The sequence below is a fragment of the Pelodiscus sinensis genome, chromosome 2 (assembly GCF_052426305.1).
Source record: "Pelodiscus sinensis isolate ZL-2025 chromosome 2, ASM5242630v1, whole genome shotgun sequence".
Classification (NCBI taxonomy): domain Eukaryota; kingdom Metazoa; phylum Chordata; order Testudines; family Trionychidae; genus Pelodiscus; species Pelodiscus sinensis.
Genome location: NC_143053.1, coordinates 97,719,254 through 97,746,139, shown reverse-complemented (window position 1 = coordinate 97,746,139; position 26,886 = coordinate 97,719,254). Strand labels below are relative to the sequence as shown.

Below are 26,886 nucleotides of genomic sequence, written 5' to 3'. Positions count from 1 at the left end.
TTATCATAGGCAATACAGAAAAAAAGAATCATAATATACATTGCAAACACAAAACAAAAACAGGTCATGGACAGGGTTTCACAAAGTTTTATATACTTTCCATTATTTGGTATTGTAAGTCAATCCTGTAAGACATGGCATACACTTTTTGCGCAAAATGGAAAAGCACTATGAAAGGTCACTTTCAGGTACTGCAATTACAAGTATTGGCAACAATGAACAAGTCTAACAGTGAATAGTGTCAAGAGTCACTTACTGTAGCACCATGTTTCTCTATATAAGCCTGGCATTTTCCTGTTTTGTAAAAAGATATCTAAACAAAAACAAACAAAAAACAAAAATATTATCTGGAGTATTCAACAAATAATTACTGGTGAAGCCTTACCCACTAACCATTCTTCTAGTGCCAAGTCCTTCATAACTTAATTTGTGGATATTATTGGTGGGTTTTTATATTATTACAGAGCCTCAAAGCCCTAGTCATGGATGAGGACCCCACGATGACAGAGTTTCTAACAAAATTGCTCTGAAACTACCTAAGTTGTCCTGAAGTGGGACTGGTGACTTGAAAAAAAATCCACAATGGACCCTGGATAGGTGCTGTTGGTCTCTTCTCTGGCAGATAACTCCATTCTCAAGGTAAGATAGAAAAAGCTATTTTTCTTTGTCCCTAACCAATCACCAAAATAAAACATTTAATTAATGCAGTTGGATGAATATATAGTCCCACAGGGTTGGATCTAGGTTTTGGTGCAGCGCTGTGCAATTCAGAACATGCAGGGTACCTTTATATTACCCCCATTATCACCACCAAAACCACAGGTTCTGAGGATCTCATGTTGCTGTAGAAGGAAGAGAGAATTTTAAAAATTGTCTGGTATTTATATAGGAAGAAAAAATTACAATTTAAATTACATGGAAAAGTTTTTAGCAATGTCCATTTCAATGTTTGCTGTTTAGAAACAACAATTATGTTTTACTAGCAACATGATCCAATGTGGCTCAGGTCCTTATGGAGGGGAACAGAGCAGGGGACTGGGAAGTGCAGGAGTCAGGGCAGGCGCTTGGAAATTTGGGGACTCGGGGCAAAAGACTGGGTGTGTGTAGGGGGTGCAGGAGTTAGGGTTAGGAGCTGAGGAGAGGCTCAGGGCAAGGGACTCAGGGTGTGATGAGAGGAGTCAGGGCTGGGGGGAGGGTGAGGAGAGGATCAGGGCAGGGGGTAGGAGTCAGAGCAGAGGGTGGGGCTCAGGGTGGGGGTGCAAGGGTTAGGGCAGGGGTTTGGGAGGTATAGGAGTATATGGGGAGGGGATAGGAGTCTCGGGGGGGTGGACACTAATGTCTGCCCAGAGTGGCAGCAGCACACCCCTTCTGCCACCTTCTCCCAAGGGCTGGCCTGAGGTGGAGGGGAGAGGAATGTGTGGATGGGACTACCCACCAGCTTCTCTTTGGGTCTGGCCCGAGGTGGGTGTGCACCCCACCTACTACCTTCTCCCTCAGTTCAGCCCAGGGTATGGATGCTTGGCTTCTCCCTGGGGCCAGTCTGGAGTAGGGAGAGGGTGGTGCGACCTGATCGATGGCGTCTCACTGGAGGCGGCCTGGGGTAGGGGTGGGTGTGTTGTGCTCCCTAAGGCAAGCTGCAGTGGTGGGAGCATTCTGCCCCCCTGTGGTCATTCTGGGGTATAAATGTCCCTGCTATCGCACCACTCCCTTTCCATTGGATTGAAACAATTGTCTTCCAGGCACACCCCATTGTCTTCCTGGCACAAACCCTGACTTCGCTTTAAGTTATGATAAGAGGAAGCTGCATACCAAATTTGGTGATCCTTGCTATTATCAGTTAGGAATTCTTGAATAAATGGATTCACAGACAGGTGGATACACAGATGCACAAACTGTCTCAAATACACAGTAGACTAGATTTTTTATATTCATCCTGTTACAAGAGAGATCTTTTTATACATTAAAAAGTGAATATATACATTTTTCCATTGACTTCAATAAGGCCAGAATTTCACTCTCATTACTTAATACATATTTCTCTGTATTTCTCTATATGAAGTGATGACACACATCACTTACCACTGAGCTCTCAGACGGCCATTTCTTCAATGGAAGAAATAATGTGTCACATACATTAGTGGTGTCAATGTATGTACTTTGCATTAATAACAATTTATATTTAAATTATATCAATTTACATACAGTAGTTCTGCTAACAAAACAACTTGGAATATACAGATAGAAATTAAATATTAGAGATTTTATTACTGACCGTCATTACAACTGAAATTTGATTCAGTGTTCCAGGGACAGGTGAAGAAAGGATGTCTTGATGAAGAAATAACAATTGCCTACAAAGATAAAACTTTGAAAAATTAATTTTGAATTTAATTTCTTCTAAATTGGGTTTGCTATCTCAGCATCAGGTTATTTATATTTTAATTATTTTTCTAAAGCTTAACTGCATGATTCAGTAATTCAGCAGAAAATGCTGAATAGCTCAAGTTACTGATTCACATTCCACCCAGACTGGTCAGTCAACAGTTATCTGATAATTGTTTGGAGGCCTTTGTGAGAAGGAACAAAATCCACATTGAGAACTGGCATGCTCTCCCAGAAGGTGGGAAGGTAAATGTGAAACAAAAAAATAGTAAGCATGGGTAACTGCAATATGCTAGGAATGGGAGTGTGCTTTTGGGAGAATATTGCCACATAATGCCTCCCCTCATCCTCTGTAAAACACTATAATATCTCAATGATATATCTATATATCCTCTGTAAAACACTATAATATCTCAGGTGATACATTCAAAGAGTTCCAGCTTTGCATCTGATTAGGGAATAACTTTGAATCTTTTATTTATTCCCTTATTAATTCAGTATCGACACCTGACAAATGTTTTAAAATTGAACACCTTAGGCTACGTCTAGACTGCAGGCTTCTTGCGTAAGAAGCTTTTTGTGGAAGAGATCTTCCGCAAAACCTTGTTGCTCAAAAGTGCGTCCACACTGAAAATGCACATCAAAAAAGTGATGCACTTTTGCGAAAGAAAGCGTCCAGACTGCATAGACGCTCTTTCAAAAGGAAACTCTGATTGCTATTTACAGAATGGCCACCAGGGCAACTGTGCTTTCTTCGATTGCCTCTTTTTGCGCAAAAAAAACCCCATTCCCTGTCCACACACACCTTTTTGCGCAAAAGCTCTTGCACAAAAAGGAGTTATTCCTAGTAGAAAAAGGAATACCTATTGTGCAAAAACACCCTCTGCTTTTTGGCTTAACAAGGAGATCTTGCATGACCTCAAAATAAAAAAGGAGTCATATAAAAAATGGAAACTAGGACAAATAACAAAGGATGAATATAGGCAAGCAACACGGGAATGCAGGGCAAGATTAGAAAGGCAAAGGCACAAAATGAGATCAAACTAGCTACAGGCATAAAGGGAAACAAGAAGACCTTTTATAAATACATTAAAAGCAAGAGGAAGAGCAAGGACAGGGTAGGCCCACTGCTCAGTGAGGAGGGAGAAGCAGTAACAGGAAACTTGGAAATGGCGGAGATGCTCAATGATTTCTTTGTTTCGGTCTTCACCGAGAAGTCTGGAGGTGTGCCTAACGTAGTGAATACAAGCAGAGAGAGGGTAAGTTTAGAAGATAGGATACACAAAGAACAAGTTAAAAATCACTTAGGAAAGTTAGATGTCAGCAAGTCACCAGGTCCTGATGAAATGCATCCCAGGATACTCAAGGAGCTGATAGAAGAGGTATCTGAGCCTTTAGCTATGATCTTTGAAAAATCATGGCAGACAGGGGAGATTCCAGAAGACTGGAAAAGGGCAAATATTGTGCCCATCTATAAAAAGGGGAATAAGAACAACCCAGGAAACTACAGACCAGTCAGTTTAACGTCTGTCCCAGGGAAGATAAGGGAGCAGGTAATTAAGGAAATCGTATGCAAACACTTGGAAGGTAATAAAGTGATAGGGAATAGCCAGCATGGGTTTGTGAAGAACAAGTCATGCCAAACTAATCTGATAGCTTTCTTTGATAGGATAACAAGCCTTGTGGATAAGGGAGAAGCGGTGGATGTCATATACCTAGACTTTAGTAAGGCATTTGATACGGTCTCGCATGATATTCTTATTGATAAACTAGGCAAATATAACTTAGATAGGGCCACGATAAGGTGGGTGCATAATTGGCTGGATAACCGTAGTCAGAGAGTTGTTGTTAACGGTGCTAAATCCTGCTGGAAAGGGATAACAAGTGGAGTTCCGCAAGGGTCTGTTTTGGGACCCGTACTGTTCAATATCTTCATCAATGATGTAGATATTGGGATAGAGAGTACGCTTATTAAGTTTGCAGATGATACCAAACTGGGTGGGGTTGCAACTTCTTTGGAGGATAGGCACATAATTCAAAATGACCTTAGCAAGTTAGAGAAATGGTCAGAGGTAAACAGGAAGAAGTTTAATAAAGAGAAATGCAAAGTGCTCCACTTAGGAAGGAACAATCAGTTCCATACATACAAGATGGGAAGCGACTGTCTAGGAAGGAGCATGGCGGAAAGGGATCTAGGGGTCATAGTGGACCACAAGTTGAATATGAGTCAACAGTGTGATGCTGTTGCAAAAAAAGCAAATATGATTCTAGGTTGTATCAACAGGTGTGTTGTAAGCAAAACTCGTGAAGTCATTCTGCCGCTCTACTCTGCACTAGTTAGGCCTCAGCTGGAGTACTGTGTCCAGTTCTGGGCGCCACATTTCAAGAAAGATGTGGAGAAATTGGAAAGGGTACAGGGAAGGGCGACAAGAATGATTAAAGGTCTAGAGAACATGACCTATGAAGCCAGGCTTCATGAACTGGGCTTGTTTAGTTTGGAAAAAAGAAAATTAAGGGGGGACATGATAGCGGTTTTCAAACATCTAAAAGGGTGTCACAAGGAGGAAGGAGAAAATTTGTTCCTCTTGGTTTCCGAGGACAGGACAAGAAGTAATGGGCTTAAAGTGCAGCAAGGGAGGTTTAGATTGGACATTAGGAAAAAATTCCTAACTGTCAGGGTGGTCAAATATTGGAATAAATTGCCAATGGAGGTGGTGGAATCTCCCTCTCTGGAGATATTTAAGAACAGGTTAGATAGACATCTGTCAGGGATGGTGTAGATGGAGTTTGGTCCTGCTTTGAGGGTGGGGGGGCTGGACTTGATGACCTCTCGAGGTCCCTTCCAGTCCTATGATTCTATGATTTTTTTTGCACAAAAACGTGCTTGAGGTACGGACGCTCAGGTTTTTGTGGAAAAATGGCCATTTTGCGACAAAAACTCCGTAGTGTAGACATAGCCTTAATTATAGAGGATTTTATTGCTTATGTTTTTAAGTCGTCATGCACCTTACCAGAACAATTGTTGAGGGGTGGGAGGAGGACAACTTCTAGGAACTTTACTGATCTTGTTATAGTTAACTAGTCCTAATGATCTACTTTAATCAAAATAAAATAACTCTTGACAATGTCAGCTCTTAAAATTTGTTGCCTTTACCTACATATCTTCATCTGTGAATTCCTAATCTCAGTTTCTGCCAATTTAGAACTCAAAGTGACCTTAATGGAACAGAGTTTTCGTAGCTCAGGCAGATTGACGAAGAACAGTGACTGGTATCTAGAGTCATTCATGTTATTTTGTTGACTATTCCAACTTAGCAGCGAAGTCTTTAATAAAAGAAAAATATTACTTTATTATAAAAGAGGATATGATTATGATATTGTATAATTATGAGATAATCAAGCAAATTATTCAATGCAACTGTATTCTCATTAATATTAAGTGGATGTTTATAACATAGTAACTTAGTCATCTTAGATGGACAATTTATCAAATGTATGCTCACCGTGTTATAAAATGCATGAAACCTCAAAGATGATGTTAGTTATGGGAACAATTTAGCTTAATAAAAACAAGCCTCCGATTTAAGGCAAGAATTACATTGTCCTTAAGTTATTCTGTGGTGTCTATATTGAGACTAATCGTCCATGAGTGGAGGCATTCTGTATTGGGATCTTCAGAAGCCTAGTAGTGATTTCACCTGAGTGAAGCAATGGCAATAGGCAGGCTGAGGAAGACAGTGCAAGCCACAAGAAATACATAAAGGTCCCTTGTCATCGTGTACCATACTGTGCTTTATCACATTTCTGTGTACTCACCACCGTTTGACTCCGTTGTCAAAATGTATTTTTTGTTCCCATCCTCTATCCAGAAGTGTGCACAGTGCCATCTTTAGTTTAGGTAGGGATTTTGTTTAATATACAGGTAGCTACGTTTATGTTATAGAAGATTGACAAAAATTGTTCTCTGCATTAGGAATGGAAGGTGTTGAGACTTGTGATGATCTTTGAGAATTCATTCCAGTTTCTCACTACTCCTGGGAGGTAGGTCTCTGGCTATTGCTACACGCAGCTGGAGTTTCCGGAGTGCTGAAGTCCAACATCAAAGCAAGGAGATCAATGCTGAAAATTCTTCTTCATCTCCTTTGTGCTCGTTTTCCCATAGGAATGGATGATAGGAAAAAGATCCTCAGCTGGTGTAAATTGTCATTGGCTCCACTAAAATCAATTAAAGCTATAACAATTGATAATGGTGGGCAACCTGTGGCCCATGGGTTGCAGGCAGTTTGTCAGGGTAGGCTGCTGGTGGACTGCCAGACAGGTTGTTTACCTTGTGTTCACAGACAGCTCTCATTGCTGTGGTTTGCCATTCCTGGTATGTGCTGACCGCCACTTCCTGCAGCTCCCATTGGTCAGGAATGACAAACTGTGGCCAATGGGAGCAGCGGGTGTCCATATTTGTGAACACAAGGTAAGCAATCTGTCTGGCCACAAGTGGCTTACCACTGATTTACATTATCTGAAGATTTGCCTTGGTTATTGCAGTGCAGTCTGAAGGTTATAGTGTAACCTGTTTGGACTAGATCACCAACACCACCAAAAGTTAATTATCAGCTATTTCATTGTGCAATGAAAACTTATTTCTTTTCCATAGCAGCTGCCACATTCCAATTAACAGAAATATTCCAGAAAAAAAGAAATAGTTAACTAAGAAAAATTAATTATATACAACTCCACATCCAGGTACTAACTGGTAAGTGCAGCTGTCCTCATATGTCCGCCCCAAATCACAAAGTATGGAATGGTCTTATCTGAACAATAGAAATAGCAAAAATATTAATTCAACTTCCCTGTTAAAATTCTGCAAAGTCAGAATTCATCTGAAAAGACTGTAAATTATTACTTAAAATATCTGGGCAAACATTTATTAAGGAACAAATGTCACAAATTAATGTTACATTTGTAATTTTACTTTAGACTATAATTTATTTAAAAATTAATTGCCTTTATTTTAAAAGAGTTTGAATACGATTAAATCTGTAGTGCAAAATGAATAGGCCAGCAGTTTATCAATTCAATAATCCTATGTAAATAAAATCCAGGGTGAGATTTGGAGCAACACATAAAACAGCCTCAACCAAACTTAAAGCTTTGTCAAAGCAAAAACACGCTCCTCTGTGTTTAGGCAGCTAACAAACAGCTTTATTAATTAATAAAGCACAGCATGAGCCAAACGTGGTCACAGCAGAGCCAGACCCAGTAAGGCTGCTAATACAATCAATCCTAGTATCTTTATACCCTTAGCCAAACAGTCTGATGTCAGGGCATCCAATTACAGAAATCCTCAATTAAATTTGGAAAAACCAAACCTTATCAACAAGATGGCGGACAGGTGCGAGGGAGTGCATCTCCTGTCCCAACCAGCCCAATTAACACATACCAATAGCCCATCCTGTAGGCCTCTTCTCACTGGGTGGCAGAAAGTTCACTCTGGTCTACGTGCTTGAGAGAAAAGCTGAAATGGTTTCTGATATACAAGATGGCTTCTAGCTAAACATGAAAATGGTTTCTACAGCTTCTACAGCTTGAAACTAAGGGCACGTTTACATTGCCCTGTGGTTTAGATTACAGAGGTCTGAATAGGAGTGTGCACCAGACTGATGCGTTGCAACACCCTCATGTGGATGCTGCAAGTCAGAACTAACAGATCTTCGAATAAAGTTTATTCAAAATAGTTTGAAGAGGATTTATGTGTAGTAAGTAGCAAGCAAGCTTTTAGTTTGTGCCTACAGCGTTCGGGAGAATTACATTACAACACTTTGGTGTGAACTGCTATTGGCAGCCCCATAATACAAACTGCATCACAGTGTAGACCAGTGGTCCCCAACACGGTGCCCGCGGGGCCATTTGTGTGCGCCCGCCAAGTGCTCGGTGCTGGCCTGGCCCCGGGAACATGGTGCATGCGCTGTGCCGGAGCCGGCCCGGGCGCACGGTAAGCCCGGCCCCGGGCACGCGGCAAGCCCGGCCCCGGGCACGCGGCGCTTGGGGGGGGGGCCTCCGGCACCGGGCGTGCAGCGCTTGGGGGGGACGCTGGCCCCGGGTGCGTGGCATTTGGAGGGGGCGCTGGCCCCGGGTGCGCGGCGCTTGCGGGGGAGCCCCGCCCCGAGCACGCGGCTATGGGGGGGGCCACCCCCGGGCGTGCATGTATTCCCGCCCTCTGGCGCCCGGCAGGTGAATGGCCACGCCCCTGGTGCCCGGCAGCCTCTAAAGGTTGGGGACCACTGGTGTAGACAACACTTCAGCAGAGTCCTATGCCAACTGAATTAGCAAATGGTATTACCAATCCAAGTGTTCAAAAATCATGAGTCAGATCCCAAAAAGTCACAAGCAGAGGGATCTCAGGCCCATGGAGGCACTCTCCTTTGCTCTACTTCACATCAGTGGGCCAAAGAGCCAAAACAAATTTAGACAGTAAAAATAAGATTTTAAAAATCAACTTTGGTCACATAAGTCACCCTGATACTTACTCTTCTGTTTTATGAAAAGTGATGGCAGTCTGAAAACTTGCATTCTAAGTCTTAGACGCTGATCTACGGTTGAACATTTTAATAGATATATAGGTGAATTTGCACATAGAGATTACCCTACTTGATCAGATCAGTGGCCCAACAAGTCCGGTGACCTGCCTTTCTTGATATCGGAAACTTCAAAGAAATGTACAAGTCGATCTTGCCTTCTTTGTCTTGCACAAATATATGTTCTCCAATCCCCTCTCAGTTAGCAGTTGGGAGTACAGAGAAAAAGTTGTACCCTACTATAACTGCAGATAGCCACATAATCCATATTAATACCAAATATGAAGAAAAGCAGGTGTCAAACAGACCAACAACACAAACTGCAAATAAGATTCCTCCCACCCCAACCCTCAACATACACTTGTTGGGAGGGCTGAGCAAAGCCCTATGCGGCTCAGGCTGTCTCCAGACTATCAGTGGGGTTCAGTGATGGAAGCTGTTTGAGGATCCCCTTCAAATAAATACAGTTCAAGCAGGTGTTTAGTTTGCCCCCAACTATTTAATTTCACCCCCAGCTCTTTGTTTCCCCCAAACTTTTCCACACGGAAGGAAAAAACCCCTCACCTGCCCCTCAGAGCCCCTTCCCGCCCACAGGTCAAGAGCAGCACCGGGGCGCTTTGCTTTGAGACCATGAGGGAGCAGGGGAGGTGGGGATCCTGCAGAGAGATTCACTCTTTCAGCTACTGAGCCTCTTCCCGCACAACGTGAACGGGTTAGTGCTGTGAGAGTGGCGGGGGATGGGGGGGGGGTAATTCCTTCTCCCCTACAAGGAACAAGGGGGAAACAGAGGCAGCAAGTTCCCGCGGGAGAAGGACCAAGCTCCCCCCGCCCCAAGTGCAAATGTGGGGGGGATACAAATGGAGGAAAACGCTGCAGAACCAGGACACCCCCCCAGCTCTCTCCGCGCGCCCCTCACCCCAGCAAAACACGCTAACGGGGAAGGGGGGGGCGCTCGGCATTCTAACCGCGCGCTCCAAGCGCCTCCCGCCCTCGCCTCGCGCGCGCTCCACCCAGGCCCGCGCAGTGCGCGAGACGGCGAAGGAGGGCGGGGGAGTTCGGAGCTAGAAAGGCTGACGGGGCGGGCGGGCGGGGCGAACGCTGCCAGCTAAGCGGTGTGCAGCGTCGGCCACGGCGGCCTCTCAGAAGGCCACACCTAGGGCGTACTGAGCATGCGCGCTGGAAGTGAGCCTGCTCAGTACGAGCTGTTGTAGCTGCTGCCCTCACTGTGCCCTTACGCGGCTTCCGACTCCCTACAGTCATTAAAAAGAGGCTCAGGGGGCAAATCGCGGCGGGGCAGGATGTGAGCGCGGGGTCGAAATTTACCAGCCTGGGGGGTGGGGGAGGGTCAATTAACTTTCTGGTGCAGCAGAGGGGGGCTGGAAGGGGAAAAGATGCAGGAGCACGGGGAGATTTCCACGTGGGGAAGTGAAAACGATTAGAGCCCCTGAAAGGCTGTGAAGAGAAACTGAACAGATTGGGGCTGCATCCTGCTGCTGCCAGCAGACAGCCCCCTGCGACATGGGAAGGTCACACATAGCAATGAATAAGCGGTTATGCACTGGGGGCTTGGATGGTGTAGGGGACCACCCCAAGCAGCTCTTCCCAGCTGATGCAGCCCCCTGCGTGTGAAGTGAGAGCCAGAGCTGGAGTAGCCCGTGCCAGAGGGGAAAGCGCCAAGGCTGGCCACAGTGGCAGCAGCATGTGGACACTGATGATGTTATTCTGTAGTCCTGCATGACTCTCTCTATCTATATGTATACACACACTCTCTCTCTCTCTGAATACTTCATTAGTTATCTGTACTAACAGTACTTATCCGGTTGTGTTGGTAGATGTACACTTAGGTTGGCCTGATTTGGCCTGGTGTGTGTCTTTCCTCCCTGTGCACACTAAAGAAGGGGGGAAGTCTGACAGCCTTTCCAGAAAATGTTGCTGAGGCTCTGACCACCCCTAAGCTGCAGTTCTTTTCCCAGGCAACCCTCGCCATGGGACTCAGCCCCATTTTCATGTGACACCGACCAAGGATCTGAAGCCCTTTTGCTGCCATGGGGTTGAAGCACTGTTACTGGGTGATCCCCACAACAGGGCTCCTGCTGTGTGGTTGAAGCACTTTTGCCCCCTTTAGGCTTAGTACCGTTTCCAGATCTCCACCTTCCCGAGCAGCCTCGTCGGGTGGCCTCTGCCACTGGGCTAAAGCCCATTTGCCACTGTGGGGTTGAGCTCCAAAGAGGGAGGTGTTTGGGAATGGGGCTGAGCCCTGTGGGATGGGACCACCTGGGAATGGGACTGAGCCCCACTGGGTGGGAGGTGCCCGGGAACAGAGCTGAGTCCCATGGTGACAAGAGGGTTTCAGCCCACTGGTTTTCTCACTCATTCTGGCATTTTTTAGAATCTTCTTGAGTCATCCAGTATATTCTCAAATGTTCTCTGTGACTGACAGCATGATGGACACCTCTCCTTTTATAGATTATCATTGTGCAATGCATGTCATGGCACAATTTGTTTTTATTTTAATAGCTAATGCTCAAAAACATTTAAGTTCATAGTAATTACTGGTTTTAGCAATTCCATTTGTGTTTCTATTATATCAATTGCTATGTTGTTGTGCTTTAATTTTTTAAGTTGGAGTTTTTTATTTAATGTGTTTATCCTCATTCTGTTCCTGAACCCAAGCTGATCACAAGACAAAAAACAATGAAGATTCAGGGAAGGATATGCCTAGACCTCTTTGAAAGCTACCCTAGCTTCATGTGAATCGTTCCATTAGTATATAGAATGGAGAATAGAAAGTCCAAGGTAAGAACCACTTTTGGGGGGGATCCATGAAGCAGAGAAGCATTGCCAGATAGGAAATCCCTGCTGCAGATGATACTGAACCCTCAGCTACATGCACCTCCAAAAGTAATTATCACAACAATTCTAGTACAAAGTCCTCTCTTGGTATCCAAAATACTGAAGCTGCCTAATTATAGTATGAGGGCCTGCAGGCTGTGATGCTTGGGGCTCCCTCCCTTCAGGGGAGTGAGCCAGTGCTGATGCTCCAGCAATTGGGTGGTGGAGTGCCAAAGCGTGCTGTCTCCACCCCCACCCCCGCACTGTGGTACCAGTTTGCCCTGCTGTGTGGGGAGGGGAGCGCCTCTAAGCCTCATGGGCTGGATCTGTGTTAGCCACGGGTTGCATCTGGCCCGTGGGTGCTGCCTGGCAGGTGGAAGGTGTGGTTTTTTGAACAGCAGCGCAGGGAAGCTCTAACTCTGTGCTAGATCTATATTCATTTTTAGGCTACACCCCAGTCGCTTCCACTGGCTAGAAATTGCAGCCAGTGGGAGCATGGGGTGGACGGCAGTTGCCTGCAAGCGCATGGCTATGTGGAGACACCTGCACCCACCCCTCCCCAGTCTATGCTAGGTAATTACCCCCATCCCCTGCCCCCTCCTCCTTAGCCCCCTCACTCATCCCCAGCCTTCCTACAAAATCTATAAGCCCCATGCTCCAAGAAGAGTTAATCGGGCTCTGGTGGGAAGCCTTGACTCTTGGCTCCCTCCCACTTGTGTAGCATGAGTGAAGTGAAATGAGCCATCTTCCTCTCTCTTTTTTCTTGCTTCTGAAGAGGGGTCCAGAGCTGGGGGAGGGTTTCTTCCATGGGGGCACACACACAGCCTGTGTTTGAACCACAGACAAAGCAATGAAAAGTCAGGGAACCCCTCACCAAAAATCCCTCCAGACAAGGGTGATAGAATTAAGGAAACACCCCTAGCCTTTGGCACCCAGGAAGAAGTCCTCTTGCTCTCCTTCCCATGGATCTATTCCACTCGCCATCCTTTCCCCAGCCAAAGCCAGGGCCAGCTGCTGGCTCTGTGCACATGGGCGCAATCAGGCTGAGCCAGGGCCTGCTGCTCTGAAGTTCCCTCACTAAAAAGTCAGATTTGAGACGAGGTTGTTGCAGCCACAGCACAGAGTATTAACCACTATATGATCACGGCCGAGCCATGGGCCCCCACAGCAGCTGAATGAGAAAAGCTCAGCTCTGTGCTCACACAAAAGCTGCCTTTCTCACCTAGGGCTGCAGCTTCTCACACATATCTCCTTTCCGCACCTGCTGGATGCACATTCTGAGCACAGAGCTTTCCAGGAATGAAGGAGCTCCTCATGGACTCTGGTACCCAGGCAGAAGTCCCCTTGCTCTCTTTCCCATGGATCTACTCCACTTGCTATCCCTTCCTGACATAATCATGAGTGCTGACCAGCACCTGGTGACTAAGGGGTTAACTTATGTCTCCTGAACCTAGCCAGATATCGGGTGGTCAGCCAATAACAATGCAGGTAAGAATTTCAAACTGGAAAAGAGGGGTTTTAGCTCTCTGTTCTTTGTTTGAGAGGCAGGGCAGTTTCTTCCAAGACTGAGGGAGATGGGAGACTCTCCCAAGAACAGACTTCTTAAAAGGCATAAGTAAGGAAAAGTTTAGCTGGTCCGTCAGGATTTGTTGTTTTCTTTGTTTGGGGATTTGGAAATATCTGAGCTTGTTACTGTGAAAGCAGACTCTTTGCTGGCCAGGCCTCTTGCGCATCCAAGCAACTGGTTAACTTCCCTTTGATGGAAAAACCTTACACTATGTAACTTAAAGATCAGTGAAGAACAGGAACCTAAACCAGATATAAGAAGTTGATGTAAAGTTCGTGCTGGTTGTGCCATGCCTGATAAGGCAGAAAGGGAAAAACAGGAAACCATCTCACCCCCTTACTCCTGTCAATTAACAGACAGGGTCTGCTAGCCTATCACAAAAAGTGCGCAAATGCTTTCTCTATAAAAAAGCTTCCCCTCCTATTTCAAATTGAGGAATCCCAAATAAACACTGGAAGGCAGAATACGAGCCAGGTCCGAGGACTAATCACCTGAGGGCCACCTCCCGCTCACCGAACCAAATGAGTTCCTGTAGAGCGTAACGTATACCAAACATAACGTATACCAAATATGTTGTTGTTGTTGTAGTTTGTGTGTCTGTAAATGTAAGTATCATTATCTGAAATTGTTTAGAGGTATTGTTAAGTAGTAGTGTTAAGAGTTTTAGATAAACGATTAGTCTTATAAGTAAGACTGATGTAAATGTAACTGTTAATAATCCCTGGTCCCTTGTTAACAACTATTGGGATTTAGAGAAACCTCAAGGAATTTTCTTTATTGTATTGCATTTTGCTTATTAGCCATTCTAATAATTATTTGGTGCCTACGTATGTACAAAATTGATAAAATAATAATTTATACGTAGAAGCCCTTTAATAAAAGTTTAAAAGATATTCAGTAATAGTTTGCCTGTTCTGCACCTCCCCGGGTCTAGCCCCATTTCCGAACCTTTTACTTTATTCCACAGTTACTTTTTTTTTCTTTGCAACTAAGTTTTAGCCCAGGGGGTTTCCCTGAGTATCCTAGAATCATAGGATCATAGAGCTGGAAGAGACCGCAGGAGGTCATCAAGTCCAGTCCCCTGCCCAAGGCAGGACTAATCCCAACTAAATCAACCCAGCCAGAGCTTTGTCAAGCCGAGACTTAAAAACCTCTAGGGATGGAGATTCCACCACCTCCCTAGGTAACCCATTCCAGTGCTTCACCACCCTCCCAGTGAAATAGTTTTTCCTAATATCCAACCTAGACCTCCCACACTGTGACTTGAGACCATTGCTCCTTGTTCTGTCATCCATCACTACTGTGAACAGCCTTTCTCCGTACTCTTTGGAACCTCCCTTCAGGAGGTTGAAGGCTGCTATCAAATCCCCCCTCACTCTTCTTTTCTGCAGACTAAATAAACCCAAATCCCCCAGTCTCTCCTCATAGGTCATGCACTCCAGCCCCCTAATCATTTCACCCCTCTTCTGACCCTTTCCAATGCATCCACATCCTTTCTATAGTGGGGGCCCCAGACTGGACACAATACTCCACCTGTGGCCTCACTAGAGTTGAATAAAGGGGAATAATCACTTCTCTGGATCTGCTGGCAATGTTCCTCCTGAAGAACACTAATATGCCATTCACTTTCTTGGCCACAAGGGCACACTGTTGAGTCATATCCAGCTTCTCATCCGCTGTAATCCCCAGGTCCTTTTCTGCTGAACTGCTACTTAGCCGTTTGGTCCCCAGCCTGTAACAATTCTTGGGATTCTTCCATCCCAAGTGCAAGACTCTACACTTGTCCTTGTTGAATCTCATCAGATTTCTTTTGACCCAATCCTGTAAATTTGTTCAGGTCACTCTGGACCCTATCCCTGCACTCCAGCGTATTTACCTCTCCCACTATCTTAGCATCACCTGCGAACTTGCTGAGGGTGCAATTCATCCTCTCATCCAGGTCATTAATAAAGATGTTGAACAAAACCGGTCCTTGAACATATCCTTGGGGCACTCGACTAGAAACCAACTGCCAACCTGACATCGAGCCCTTGATCACTACCTGTTGGGCCCGACTGTCTAGCCAGCTTTCTATCCATTTTACAGTCCATATATCCAATCCATATTCCCTTAACTTGGTGGCAAGAATATTGTGGGAGACTGTATGAAAAGGTTTGCTAAAGTCAAGGTATATCACATCCACTGACTTTCCCATATTCACAGAGCCAGTTACCTCATCATAGATTGGTCAGGCACGACTTGCCCTTCGTGAATCCATGTTGACTATTTCTGATCACTTTTCCCTATTCCAAGTGCTTCAAAATGGATTCCTTGAGGATCCCCTCCATGATTTTTCCAGGGACTGAGGGTCTGTAGTTCCCTGGATTGTCCTTCTTCCCTTTTTTAAAGATGGGCACTATATTTGCCTTTTTCCAGTCATCCAGGATCTCTCTCAATCTCCTTGAGTTTTCAAAGACAATGGCCAAAGGCTCTGCAATGACATTTGCCAACTCCCTCAGTACCCTCGGATGCATTAAATCTGGGCCCATGCATATGTGTATGCTTAGCTTTTCTAAGTAGTTCCTAACTTGTTCTTTCCCCACCAAAAGCTGTCTACTTACATCCCATACTGCGTTGCGTAGTGCATTTGCCTGGGAGCTGATCTTGTCTGTGAAGTCAGAGGCAAAGAAAGCATTAAGTACTTCACCTTTTCCCACATCATCTGTAACTAAGGGTATGTCTACACTACAGCGCTAATTCGAACTAAGCTAATTCGAACTAACGGATCCAGACTAAAAAACTAGTTCGAATTAGCGTTTTGCTAATTCGAACTAGCATGTCTACATTAAATGGACCCTGAACCGGGGTTAAGGATGGCTGGAAGCAGTGCCGGCAGGGCATCAGATGAGGACTTAGAGCGTGGAGCTGCTGCCTCAGGCTAGCCGAGGGCTGTGCTTAAAGGGACCCGATCCCCACCCCAGACAGACAGTTCTCAGGGGCGCCCCGCTTGCAAAGCAGTCCTGGCTTGGAGTGCCCTGAGTGCCCACACTGGGCACATCACAGCACTCGGCCATCAGACCGGCTGCACTTGCCGCAGGCTGCCATCTGGGGAGAGGGGACAATCGGGGGGCTGCAGGAAAGCTTCCACCCCCAGAAGCCCACAGAGCCAGCCCAGTCCTCCCCATCGGGGGCTCGTACCCCATTCCTCCCTCAGAGTGGCCACCAGGGAAAGCTGGGGAGGGCTAGCCTCCCACTAGTTCGAATTAAGGGTCTACACAGCCCTTAATTCGAACTAGTAAGTTCGAACTAGGCTTAGTCCTCGTACAATGAGGTTTACCTAGTTCGAACTAAGCGCTCCGCTAGTTCGAATTAAGTTCGAACTAGCGGAGCGCTAGTGTAGCGCCTATCAAAGTTAATTCGAACTAATGTCCATTAGTTCGAATTAACTTTGTAGTGTAGATATACCCTAAGTTACCTCCCTCATCCAATAAGGGCCCTGCATCCTCTCTGATCACCCTCTTATTGCTAACATGCCTGTAGAAACCTTTCTTGTTATCCTTCACATCCTTTGCTAGCTGCAATTCCAGTTGCACTTTTGCCTTCCTGATAACTCCCCTGCATTCTCGAGCAATATATTTATACTCCTCCCTAGTCATCTGTCCAAGTTTCTACTTCTTGTAAGCTTCTTGTGTTTAAACTCATCAAGGATGTCGCTGGTATCACAGTGAAGGGACAAAAGCTGCAAGCAGTGGACCAATTTACATATCTTGGCAGCACCCTCTCCCGCTCAGTGACAATTGACATCGAGGTCAACTGCAGAGTCGCCAAGGCAAGCTCTGCGTTCGGCAGACTGTTGACCAAAGTGTGGGACCGCCGTGGAATAAGTCTTGCTACAAAGCTTAAAGTCTATCGAGCAGTAGTGTTAACTACCCTGATGTACGCCAGTGAGACTTGGACTGTATACAGGAGGCACGCTAGGCAACTGAACCACTTCCACACGATTTGCCTCCGCAGACTTCTGAGGATCCGGTGGCAGGATAAGGTGCCAGACACAGAAGTCCTTTCTAGAGCAGGTCTGCCGTCAGTTTACACCCTGCTGATGAAAGCTCAGACACGCTGGGCAGGCCATGTTGCAAGGATGCCAGATCATCGCATCCCTAAACAGCTCTTCTATGGTGAGCTGTTTCAAGGGAAGCGATCGCACGGGGGACAAAAGAAGCGATACAAAGATACGCTTAAAGCCTCTCTCAAGTCCCTGGATATTGACACCACCTGCTGGGAGACCCTGGCACAAGACCGATCAACATGGCACACGCTGATCTACCAAGGCTGTCAAACATCTGAAGCCAGAAGGACAACCATAGCACAAGAGAAGCGAGCACTCCGTAAAGCCAGAGTTGCAAAAGCTGCAACAGTGGTGCCCACACATGTCTGCCCGACCTGTGGTAGAACATTCCGTGCCCGTATCGGCCTTATCAGCCATTTGCGGACACACCATGAACAGTCCATAACCTGTTAGATGTCAAGGTCCTCTTCGAATACGATGGACGAACAACAACAACAACAACAACAACATTTCAGAATAAGCTATTCTGGAAGATATCTTTGGGTATGTCTACACTGCAGGGCTTAACTCAAAATAAGCTGTGCAAATTGAGCTACATCAGTTGTGTATCTTATTTTGAAATAGTTTATTTAGAAATTGGGAGCGTCTACACAGCACTTATGTCAAAATAAGAGCACTCTTCCTCTGACTTCCCTTACTCCTCGGACAATGAGGGTTACAGGAGCTGAAGTAAGCAGTCCTCCAGCTTGACAGTATTTTGACACTATTTCAAACTAGCCACCTGCTGAGTAGATGTGGACTTTGTTATTTTGAAATAATGTTGCTGTGTTGACGTACCTTTCCAGAACTGCATATTTTGAAATTGTATGTCTACACACAAAAAGCATCTGAAAATATCCACACAGTTGGATGCTAAATCGCATTTAAGGCCACCCAGAACCAGTTCAGGCAGGGCACTAGGTCAGCAGTGACTTCCTGGAGCTGCTGCCTGAGGCTATCTGAGACGAGAGCTTAAAGGGACCCCCCCCCGTACAACCATTTCTCAAATTCTTCTCCTGCATGCCTACCTCTCTGAGGGACAACAAAGTATTTGCACTGTATGCTTTGGTTTCCCTGTGTTTGGACACCACAGCACTCCCTGCTATGGAGCCAGAGCTGTCTCTGGGCATGTGATAGCCCCTGACTGTCATGTTGCAGTTTCTGCAGCAGTTTCTGCAGGCTGCCCTCCATGCCCTGCAAGAACATGACCCCGAACTGCTTGAGGAGACCCTCAACATGTGTCTGGGGGCAGCTCTTTCAGAAGCACCCCACTGTGGAGCGCTGCTTCTGGCAACTGGGCACCAGTTCCTACTGGTGGGACCGGCTAGTGATGGTGTGGTGGGACGACCAGCAGTGGCTCCAGAACGTCTGTGTGAGAAAGGAGACATTCCTGGAGCTGTGTGTGTGGCTTGCCCCTGCCCTCACACAATGGGACACGCAAATGAGACATGCCATACCCCCGGAGAAGTGGGTTGACATTGTGATCTGGAAGCTTTCCATGCCAGACAGTTACCGATCTGTTGGGAACCAGTTCAGCATGGGAAAGTCAACCCTCGGGGCTCTCATCATGCAGATATGGTGCTCTTGGGATGCAGTTCTGGGGTGGGGGAGTACTGGAAAAGGGGACCCTAGAGAAACAGAGGATTGGGGTGGAGGGGAAGCCCTAGTGCCCAGGTGGTTCTTCATTCCCACCCTCACACATCCCTGCCGGGGCACCTCCTGGGGTGTTTGGAGGAGAACAAGGGAGAGTTCAGGGACCTCCCAAGAGCTTTGGTATCCCTTTAATGCTCTGGTTTGTTTGTTTGTCCCCTGGACCTATGGATGCCTGGGAATAAGCAAAACACGCCTGCTTTTGGAAGGTCCCTTTTTGAAGGTGAATGGGGGAGCCTTAAAAAAAAAAAAAAAGAGAAGAAGGTGCCATAGATGAATAACTGCATATGCATATGATGACTCTCTGCATAGAGGGTAGACACTATACATCTCTAAGGCATCTTGCAGTCAACAAAGGAGCATTGATCTGGCGCCAGCCCTCCCGCAGCTAACTAATCTGTCCAGCAGTTAGGTAGAACAGCTATTGGTGAAAACAAGATATACGTGTGTGTGTGTGTGAGTGTGCATGCATGCTGTATTATATGCATATAAGTATTGACTGCTATGTGTGTATTATCAATAAATGTGGCATTTTGCCTTTTCCCCAAAAAAGATCCCATGCAGTACTTTTAAGTACAACACAACCATCCCTGTCCCGAGACAGCACCCCCAGTATCCCTATCCCAAAGGCACTCACACCCCTTCCCCTGAGCCAGCCCCCCCCAGTGACAGTGCTCCCCATCCCAATACACTCTCACCTCACCCCTGCCCCAAAGCCAGCCCTCTCCCATGCATTCCTACCTCTTCCCCCCCAGAGCAAGGCACCACCAGTGTGGGGGGGGGGGGGAGGGAGGAGCACTCCCTCAATCAACTCCTCCTCCTCTCCCCAGCCAGGCATGGAGGAATGTACCTTTCTTCAGAGCACTGCTCCTCCCACCCAGCTGGCTGCTTTGGCTTGCACTTTGGAGAGCGCAGGCGTTGGCAACCGTAGCAGCCAGCCAGCCCTTAGCCAGCAGCTCAAGAGCAGCGTGTGCTCGGTCCCACACCAATATGGGGGGGGAGGCTACGCCTCTGAGTCAGGGGCCACATTAACAGCACGTGGGATGCAGAGTCCTATTCCCATGCGGAGCAGCAGCTTTTTGGGCCAGGTCTTAAGTTATACTAGGGGGTGAGATTTGCGGAGAGAGGAGGGGCCATTGGAGGAAGGGAGAAAAAGGTGAGCAGAGGGACACAGCACTGTGGGGATTGGCTGGGACTCGGGCAGCAAGGGCAGAGCTCGGGCACTGTGGGAAGGGGGGGGGGGGGGCGCGTTTAACCTTCGCAGCGCCACGTGTTCCAGTAGCGAGGAGGATTTTATCGAAGGGCACGAGACCGTGTCCCTCGCCTCCCCGGTGACGTAACCGAACCCTGACGCAACAAGTTTCTTAGAATGAAAAAAACCCAGCCTGTACTACTGAGAAGAGCCTCTCATTCATCATTCAGCCAATGAGGGGATAGGAGGCGGAGCCGGGCTCTGATAGGCCGGGCGCTGCCCGGCATCCAATCGGCTTGCGCGCGAGGGGATAAGGCGGCCCCCGAGGGCCGCATCCGGTCTCCGCCCAGAGCCGTGGTGCTAGGCGAGGAGGGTCTCGTGCGCGCGGCGCTGCAGCTGAGTGCCGGAGGGGGGGGCGGGTGGAGATGGCGGCGGACGGCAGCGAGGCCGGGCGCGAGGCGTGGCGCGGCCGTTACTACCGGCTGGAGGAGATCCAGGCGCACAACCACAGCCAGAGCACCTGGATCCTCCTGCACCACCGCATCTACGACCTCACCAAGTTCCTGGAGGAGGCGAGTGCCGGGGCGCGCCGGGCTGGGGCTGCGGGATGGGGGGGGAGTGTCCATCCCAGCGCCGCGGCGGCGGCGCCCTGCCCAAAGCCAGGCACCGGGGGGGCAAAATGGTAACGTCCCGTAGGCCTCGGGGGTCAGAGCCCGAGCAAAGGTGCCTCTGCTGAGGGTGGAGGGCGCGTCCCCGCGGGCACCCGAGGGGAGGTCATTAAAAACCGGTCTGAAGCGTTGCACAGGGTGTGGAGGTGGAGGAGGAGGAGGAGGAGGAAGTGTGTGGCGGCGAGTTGCCAGATGGGGTTGGCTGGGAAAGAGGAGGAGATGCTGCTCAGGTTGCTTTAGAGAGTCTTGCTTGGGCCATGTTGGGGCGGGGGTGGAAGGGGTTGAAAATTGTGCTTCCTTCTGGTGCTAGAAAAAGCACCTTTGTTCCCTGCATGCTTGTTGTTTGCTCCGGGGCTCACAAACAACCCTGCCTCCTCCTTTATGCAACTCAGCGCATGCTCTCCGAAGCCCGGACCCTGCCTGTTTCCACACAGGGCTTCTAAGAACCTCCCAGTCAGTTCTCATGGAAGCCAGACCTGCTGAAAGCTTCATGTCCAGAGTGTTTGTCTGCCGTTTTTCCCCTCTTCAAAAGTCCCATGAAACGGCGTAGAAAAAGCTGCATTTGAGAGAGAATGTTGATGTGATTTAAAGTGGTCAGTTACTACAGTAGTTGAGCTTCAGTGCTTGTGTTAAGTTAATCTTTTAACTACATGCTCACTTTTTTCCAGAGCCCCTGACTTATTGGTGAATGAATAAGAGTGCATAATAAGAGTTGTTCCCAATAACTTAATAAAGCAGCAGTGAAGAGAGTGAGTGTGCACTGAACACATTCCCTAACCCAGCAGTTCTCAAACTTTTTTTCCCACAGACCACTTGAAAATTGCGGAGGATCTTGGTGGACCACCTAATAATCTTTCCAAATGTTTGTACCACTGGTTAACTATTGTAGAGTGCTTTTGATTTTAAAAATATTAATTAACAGGACTCGCTGAACTGCGGCGAGCCCCGCTCGCCAGCTGTGCTGTCCAGCGATCTGCGCATGTGCGGATCGTTCTGCGCATGCGCAGATCACCCGGACCTGGCTCTTCCAGGTTGCAATCTACTTGCCACGGGTGAGTAGATTGCATTATTTGTCGAGCCCTGATTATTAAGGTTTGTTTGTGTGTATATGTACACGTATTTAGACACCTTACTAATGCTTTTTTGTTTTACAAATAAAAGCACAACTCATATTTTAATGTCAGTAGGGGGTCTCTCCCCAACTAGGGATGTTAAATTGCAATTAATCAGTTAATTGAGTAGTTGATAGAATTTCTATTGACAACTCAATGAGTCAGTAAGAGAAGAGGGGGCACTTGCTATATCCCTGCTGCGTCTCTGCCTTAGTAATGTAGCAAGAGCCGCTTGCAGGTCTTACTACATTTCAAAGGCAGAGGGGCAGCAGGAAACCCAGGGTGAGCGGGGACTGAAACAGTCCCTGCTCACACCCTGTTCGAGAAGCTACGCCTCTGCTTTTGAAATGTAGCAAGAGCCACCTATGACAGCAGAGGCAGAGGTGCAGTGGGGAGCCTGGGGCAAGTGAGGACTGAAGCAGTTCCCACTTCTGCTGGGTTCCCTGCAGTGCCTCTGCCTTTGAAGTGCAGTAAGAGCTGCCGGTGGCTCTTATTCCATTTCAAAAGCAGAAGTAGTTCTGGAACCAGGTGTGAGCAGGGACAGCTGAGTCCTGGCTTGAGCCCAATCCCCTGCTGTGCCTGTGCCACCTTACCGCCTCCCCCCAAAAGATGGTGCTCAGATAGAAGCTGCAAGGGGGAAAGCGACTAGTCAGTATAGGGATATTAAAATGTGTGTAGTCAGCTAATCGAGTAGTCAATGGGATTTCCATAGACTACTCGGTTAGTTGATGAAGGGGCGAACTGCAGAGCTGCAGCAAGATTAGCTCCTGGCCCTGGGAACTAACCCCCTTGTGGCTCTGCTTTTAAAATGTATTTAAAAATGGTGGCTCTTAATATATTTAGAAGGCAGAGGCGCAGCTTGGGGGGACTGGGACAAGCTGGCAATCAGCTGTCCTGGCTTGCTCCCATTCCCCCCTCTATGCCTCTGCCTGCCCTGCCCCCTGAAATGGTGCTGGGGGGAACTGGCTTTTAAGCTGGCTACCCTCAGCACCAGGTCCTGGCCACTCCCCCTTACCTGATACAGGCAGCGGTGGCGGGAGAGAGAGTGACTAGTTGAGTCATAAGCTTATTGGGTTGTCGTCTAGTTGCTTGCTTCCCTAGTTGAGTAGTGACTTGACTAGTCACTCACATCCCTATCCCCAGCCTCTGGTAGTCAGGATGAGCTGCCCATGGTTCTCCTCCCTCCCCCACCTCAGGCTGCAGGGATGTGCTAGCTCCTTCTGAGGGCAGTGAGAAGGCAGGGCAGGCAAGGAGCCTACCTTACCCCCACTGTACCACCAAACATGAGCTGCCAGAGTTAGCACCCCACATCCCCTTGTGCATTGCGACCCCTTGTGCCAACCCTGAGCCAGTTCCAACAGCTAAGTTCTGTCCCAGCCTCTTGCCCCAAGCCCCCTCTTGCACTTTAAGTCTCTTGACCCCATCATAGAGCCTTTCCCACCTCCCGAACCCCGATTTTGACCCAAACCTAGAGGGAATCCTGAACACCTGCCCTCCCACAGGACTGTATGTAGCTGATACGTATGGGAGCCTGAAACGTATGATAAGAGAGGTTCCCCACTTCTGTTGCATATGATAGCCAGAATTTTGCTCTTTTTTTCAAAATATGCACAGATGTGACTTCTGTTAATTCAAGGGAGTTACTCCAGATTTATTGTAACTTTGAATAGACTTTGGCCCAGAATATGCATGGGTCAGTAAAAGCGGCCTCAATTCTTTCATAATCCTGCCTGGGTATTTGAATGTGCTTTAAATACTTGTGCTTCAGGACATAAGCAGAGCACTCTAAGGCAGTGGTTCCCAACTTTTTTATACCGCGGACTAGCAAACTCATTCAAAAGCGTTTGGGGGGGTTGGCACTGAAGAATTTGCATATTCATTATAGTGATTAATTTTAAGTGGTCATGTGTTCACATTGCTTCAGTATGCACCCATAATAAAAAATATAGGCAGTGCTTGTCGAAAACCATTGATAGCACAGGATGGGGCAGTGGGCTCTTACTCCGATGTCAGCAGCATTCAGCTAGGGAAAAGAATGAAACTGCTGCATGCATAAATGAGTGACAGCTTTGTGGATTCTGGGCTCAAAGGGCTGGGATAGTCGTGTGGACTTTATCAGAGGAATAAAGGTGGTGAATTCTTGAATTGTAATGCCAATAAAACGAGCTCTTCAAATATACAAAATTCAGATGTTGGGATAATTGACTTGCTTTTTGAATGTCTTGAACCCTGATTTCCCTTGCTTCCTATGCATGAGAAGCACCCAAGGTAGAAAACTTCTTTTTCTTCAGAGAAAAACCATTTCCAGGCAATAAAAGTAGAGGAAATTCCAAGTGGCAGCACTAACAAGACTATTTTTAAAAAACTCTTTAGAAGCTGAGTCAGTGAGACTTCAGTTGTATTTTAATAATCATTTTCTGTAATACCAGCGTTTGTTTTCTGGCGTATCAGATTCCCTTTTACTCATGATGAATTGTGCATTCCTGACCCCAAGCCAATGGCTGGGTATTTCTACCCATTGCTTTTAGGGACACTCAAGCCCCTGCCATAAACCACCTGTCACACACAGAAAGTTCAAATTTCTTGCCTCTACCCAGCTGTTCTTTGCGCCAGAGCAGTTGAAGGGATGTAGAACAATAGTTAATACAGAACTGACTGTAGCCAGTTCTTTGTAAGGCAATATATTAACTTAAAAAAAACAAGCATTTCTAACTAGAAATGTTACGGATGGAGAAATTTAGGCCACAGCAATCCTGCCTGGATGTTGGACCGAAGCATCAGCCAGGTGGCCTCTGAACCAGAGAATAGAGGAGAAGAGCGATGACTGACTTAGGGCTGTGTACAACAGCAAACCCCATGAAGTGTAGAACTTAGTGATGCTTCCCCACTGAAACCCAGGAGTCCTTCTTACTACCTAGCCCCACTCTCAGCTGGGAATTTCTCACTCCCAGACCCATCCAGCATGATCCCATGGGCGACAGGGCAGTGTATTGCCTATACTTACCAGCCTCTGGCCCTTATTTTGCTCAAAGTCCCCATGCCAGAGTGTAAAAGGCCAGATGGGCTGCTGATGCAGACTCATCCTATGAGGCTCTGGTAATTTTGGCTAGAGGACAAGAGGCAGTTGGCTAGTGGCCAGGTGCAGCTCTGTGGTTAGCCCAGCCCAAGGGGAGGCAGAGCTCTTTGCTGCTCCAGGCAGGGGAATGTGACTGACCTGCCTCTTGGACAGCCAAATGCTGCAGCACCTCTGGACCAACCAGGGACACTAGGGGGGGGGAAACCAGATTGTAGCCTGGACCAATGAACACCTGGTGGTGACCCGCTGGGGCGAGGAAAGAGTCCGGAAGAGAGCATAGCGGCTGTTGGAGCCTGGGCCACAGTGAGGCTGCCCCAGTAGACAGCCTGCACCACTCACCCTGTTACTGCATAGGGAACCCCAGGGGGCGGGACTCATTAAAAGCTGGGGTGTGGCCTGGTGTTCTGCTGTGGCCTGGCAGGCCTGGGTTCATGGCCTGCCTCCCCTCCACAGACTGGTGGTTGGGAACCACTGCTTTAAGGTTTTATCTACATAAAAGTTACCTGTAGCTTTAACTGCTGGTGCAGCTTTACTGGTTAAAGCTATAGTGTGGACAGCAAAGTTCTCTTCACCATAAATGTGAAATGCTCAAGTCATACATCTACAGTAGTCTGTCTACATCAGTGATGAATTACTAGTGTGACACAGTAATGTAGACACAGCCATAGAGAGCTCAGCTTCTTATATTTTGAAACCTATTGAAGGACTACATAAAAGTATGTGTAGCTTCAAAGTGAAATGTTTAGGATTACAGAAATGCAGGATTGAGTCCATACATCCAATTTGTAATCTTTAACAGAGTGCTTAATCATATTGGGTGTGAAGCAGGTCAACTGTGACCTAAAATTGCTATCTACAAAAAGATTAGAGGGGAAGATTATCTGCTGTGAAATCTGTAAATCTTTGTTTCTTTGGGGATGGAGGATGAATTGAAGTAGCAAATACCTGAATGGGGGGAGAAGGTGAAATGTGCTAATACTGGGTAGATCCTTCTGTTGTGTCAGTGGAACCACATCAGTTGTGAATAATGGCCATCATACTAGCTTGTGCAGATGAGCGCTGTGTATCTGATGAAATTCTGTGGGTGGAGAGAGATTTCTCACAGCTAGTGAAATTATTAGTTGTTTCTGACTCAGCCATCTTTCATTTGGCAAGTAGCAGTACTGAAAAAACTTGAGACAGACATAGCTAGAGAACATTTGGCAATAAAAACTGTTGGCTCAAGCAAATGCAATTTGTAGATGTTAGAGAACAGTCTCTGTACAAACATGTCTTATTTTCTGTTGACAATGAAATTATTCCAGTTTTAATATTCATAGAACAGATGAGTAAGCCATGTGGAAGGTACTGCATATCAAATAATAAAAGGGTAACTTGTCCATTACCAGAATTTGCAAGATCAAATCAGTCTGCAAAAACTTCAGTTTCTCCAGGTAAAATTCTGTTCTCAGTTACATCAATGTAAGAGCAGATTTGGTCCACAATGTATGCTATCTCTGGTGCAGAAAGAGGCTTGGTATGCAGCTCTATTTATCTTTGTACAGAAAATGTTTAATATACGAAATTTGATTTTACTTCCATAGTAGGTTGTTCTAAATTTTAGTAGTTTAATATTCTTTCCTGCAGTGATGAAGCTTCTGTTAATAATAGATGTTTCCCTTATGTTTCAGGTTTATTAAGCAGTTGGTTCATATGTAGCACAGTAGTCATCATGAATATCCAGAAACTGTATTTATACAGTACTACAACTC

The 26,886-nt window shown here is 46.8% G+C and overlaps 2 protein-coding genes across 7 annotated transcripts in view; one reads left to right on the top strand and one right to left on the bottom strand.

The window, feature by feature from the left end:
• Positions 1–10,202, bottom strand: part of C2H18orf63 (chromosome 2 C18orf63 homolog) — a 41,863-nt gene extending 31,661 nt beyond the window's left edge. For 2 of the 6 annotated variants that reach the window (XM_025183815.3, XM_075921064.2), the window contains exons 1-4: positions 8,907–10,202; positions 5,537–5,706; positions 2,273–2,351; positions 257–313 (exon numbers count right to left, since the gene is read on the bottom strand). In XM_025183815.3, coding sequence (XP_025039600.3) covers positions 257–313; positions 2,273–2,351; positions 5,537–5,670 — 270 coding nt within the window. In that variant the 5' untranslated portion in view covers positions 5,671–5,706; positions 8,907–10,202. Of the gene's footprint in view, positions 1–256; positions 314–2,272; positions 2,352–5,536; positions 5,707–6,198; positions 7,423–8,906 lie in introns of those variants that run through there. The other 4 variants (XM_089776326.1, XM_075921060.2, XM_089776325.1 and 1 more) reach the window with 4 other exon arrangements.
• A 10,418-nt stretch (positions 10,203–20,620) lies between these two features.
• Positions 20,621–26,886, top strand: part of CYB5A (cytochrome b5 type A) — a 28,129-nt gene continuing 21,863 nt past the window's right edge. Inside the window, exon 1 of the mRNA XM_075921055.2 lies at positions 20,621–20,851. Coding sequence (XP_075777170.1) covers positions 20,705–20,851 — 147 coding nt within the window. The 5' untranslated portion in view covers positions 20,621–20,704. The remainder of the gene's footprint in view (positions 20,852–26,886) is intronic.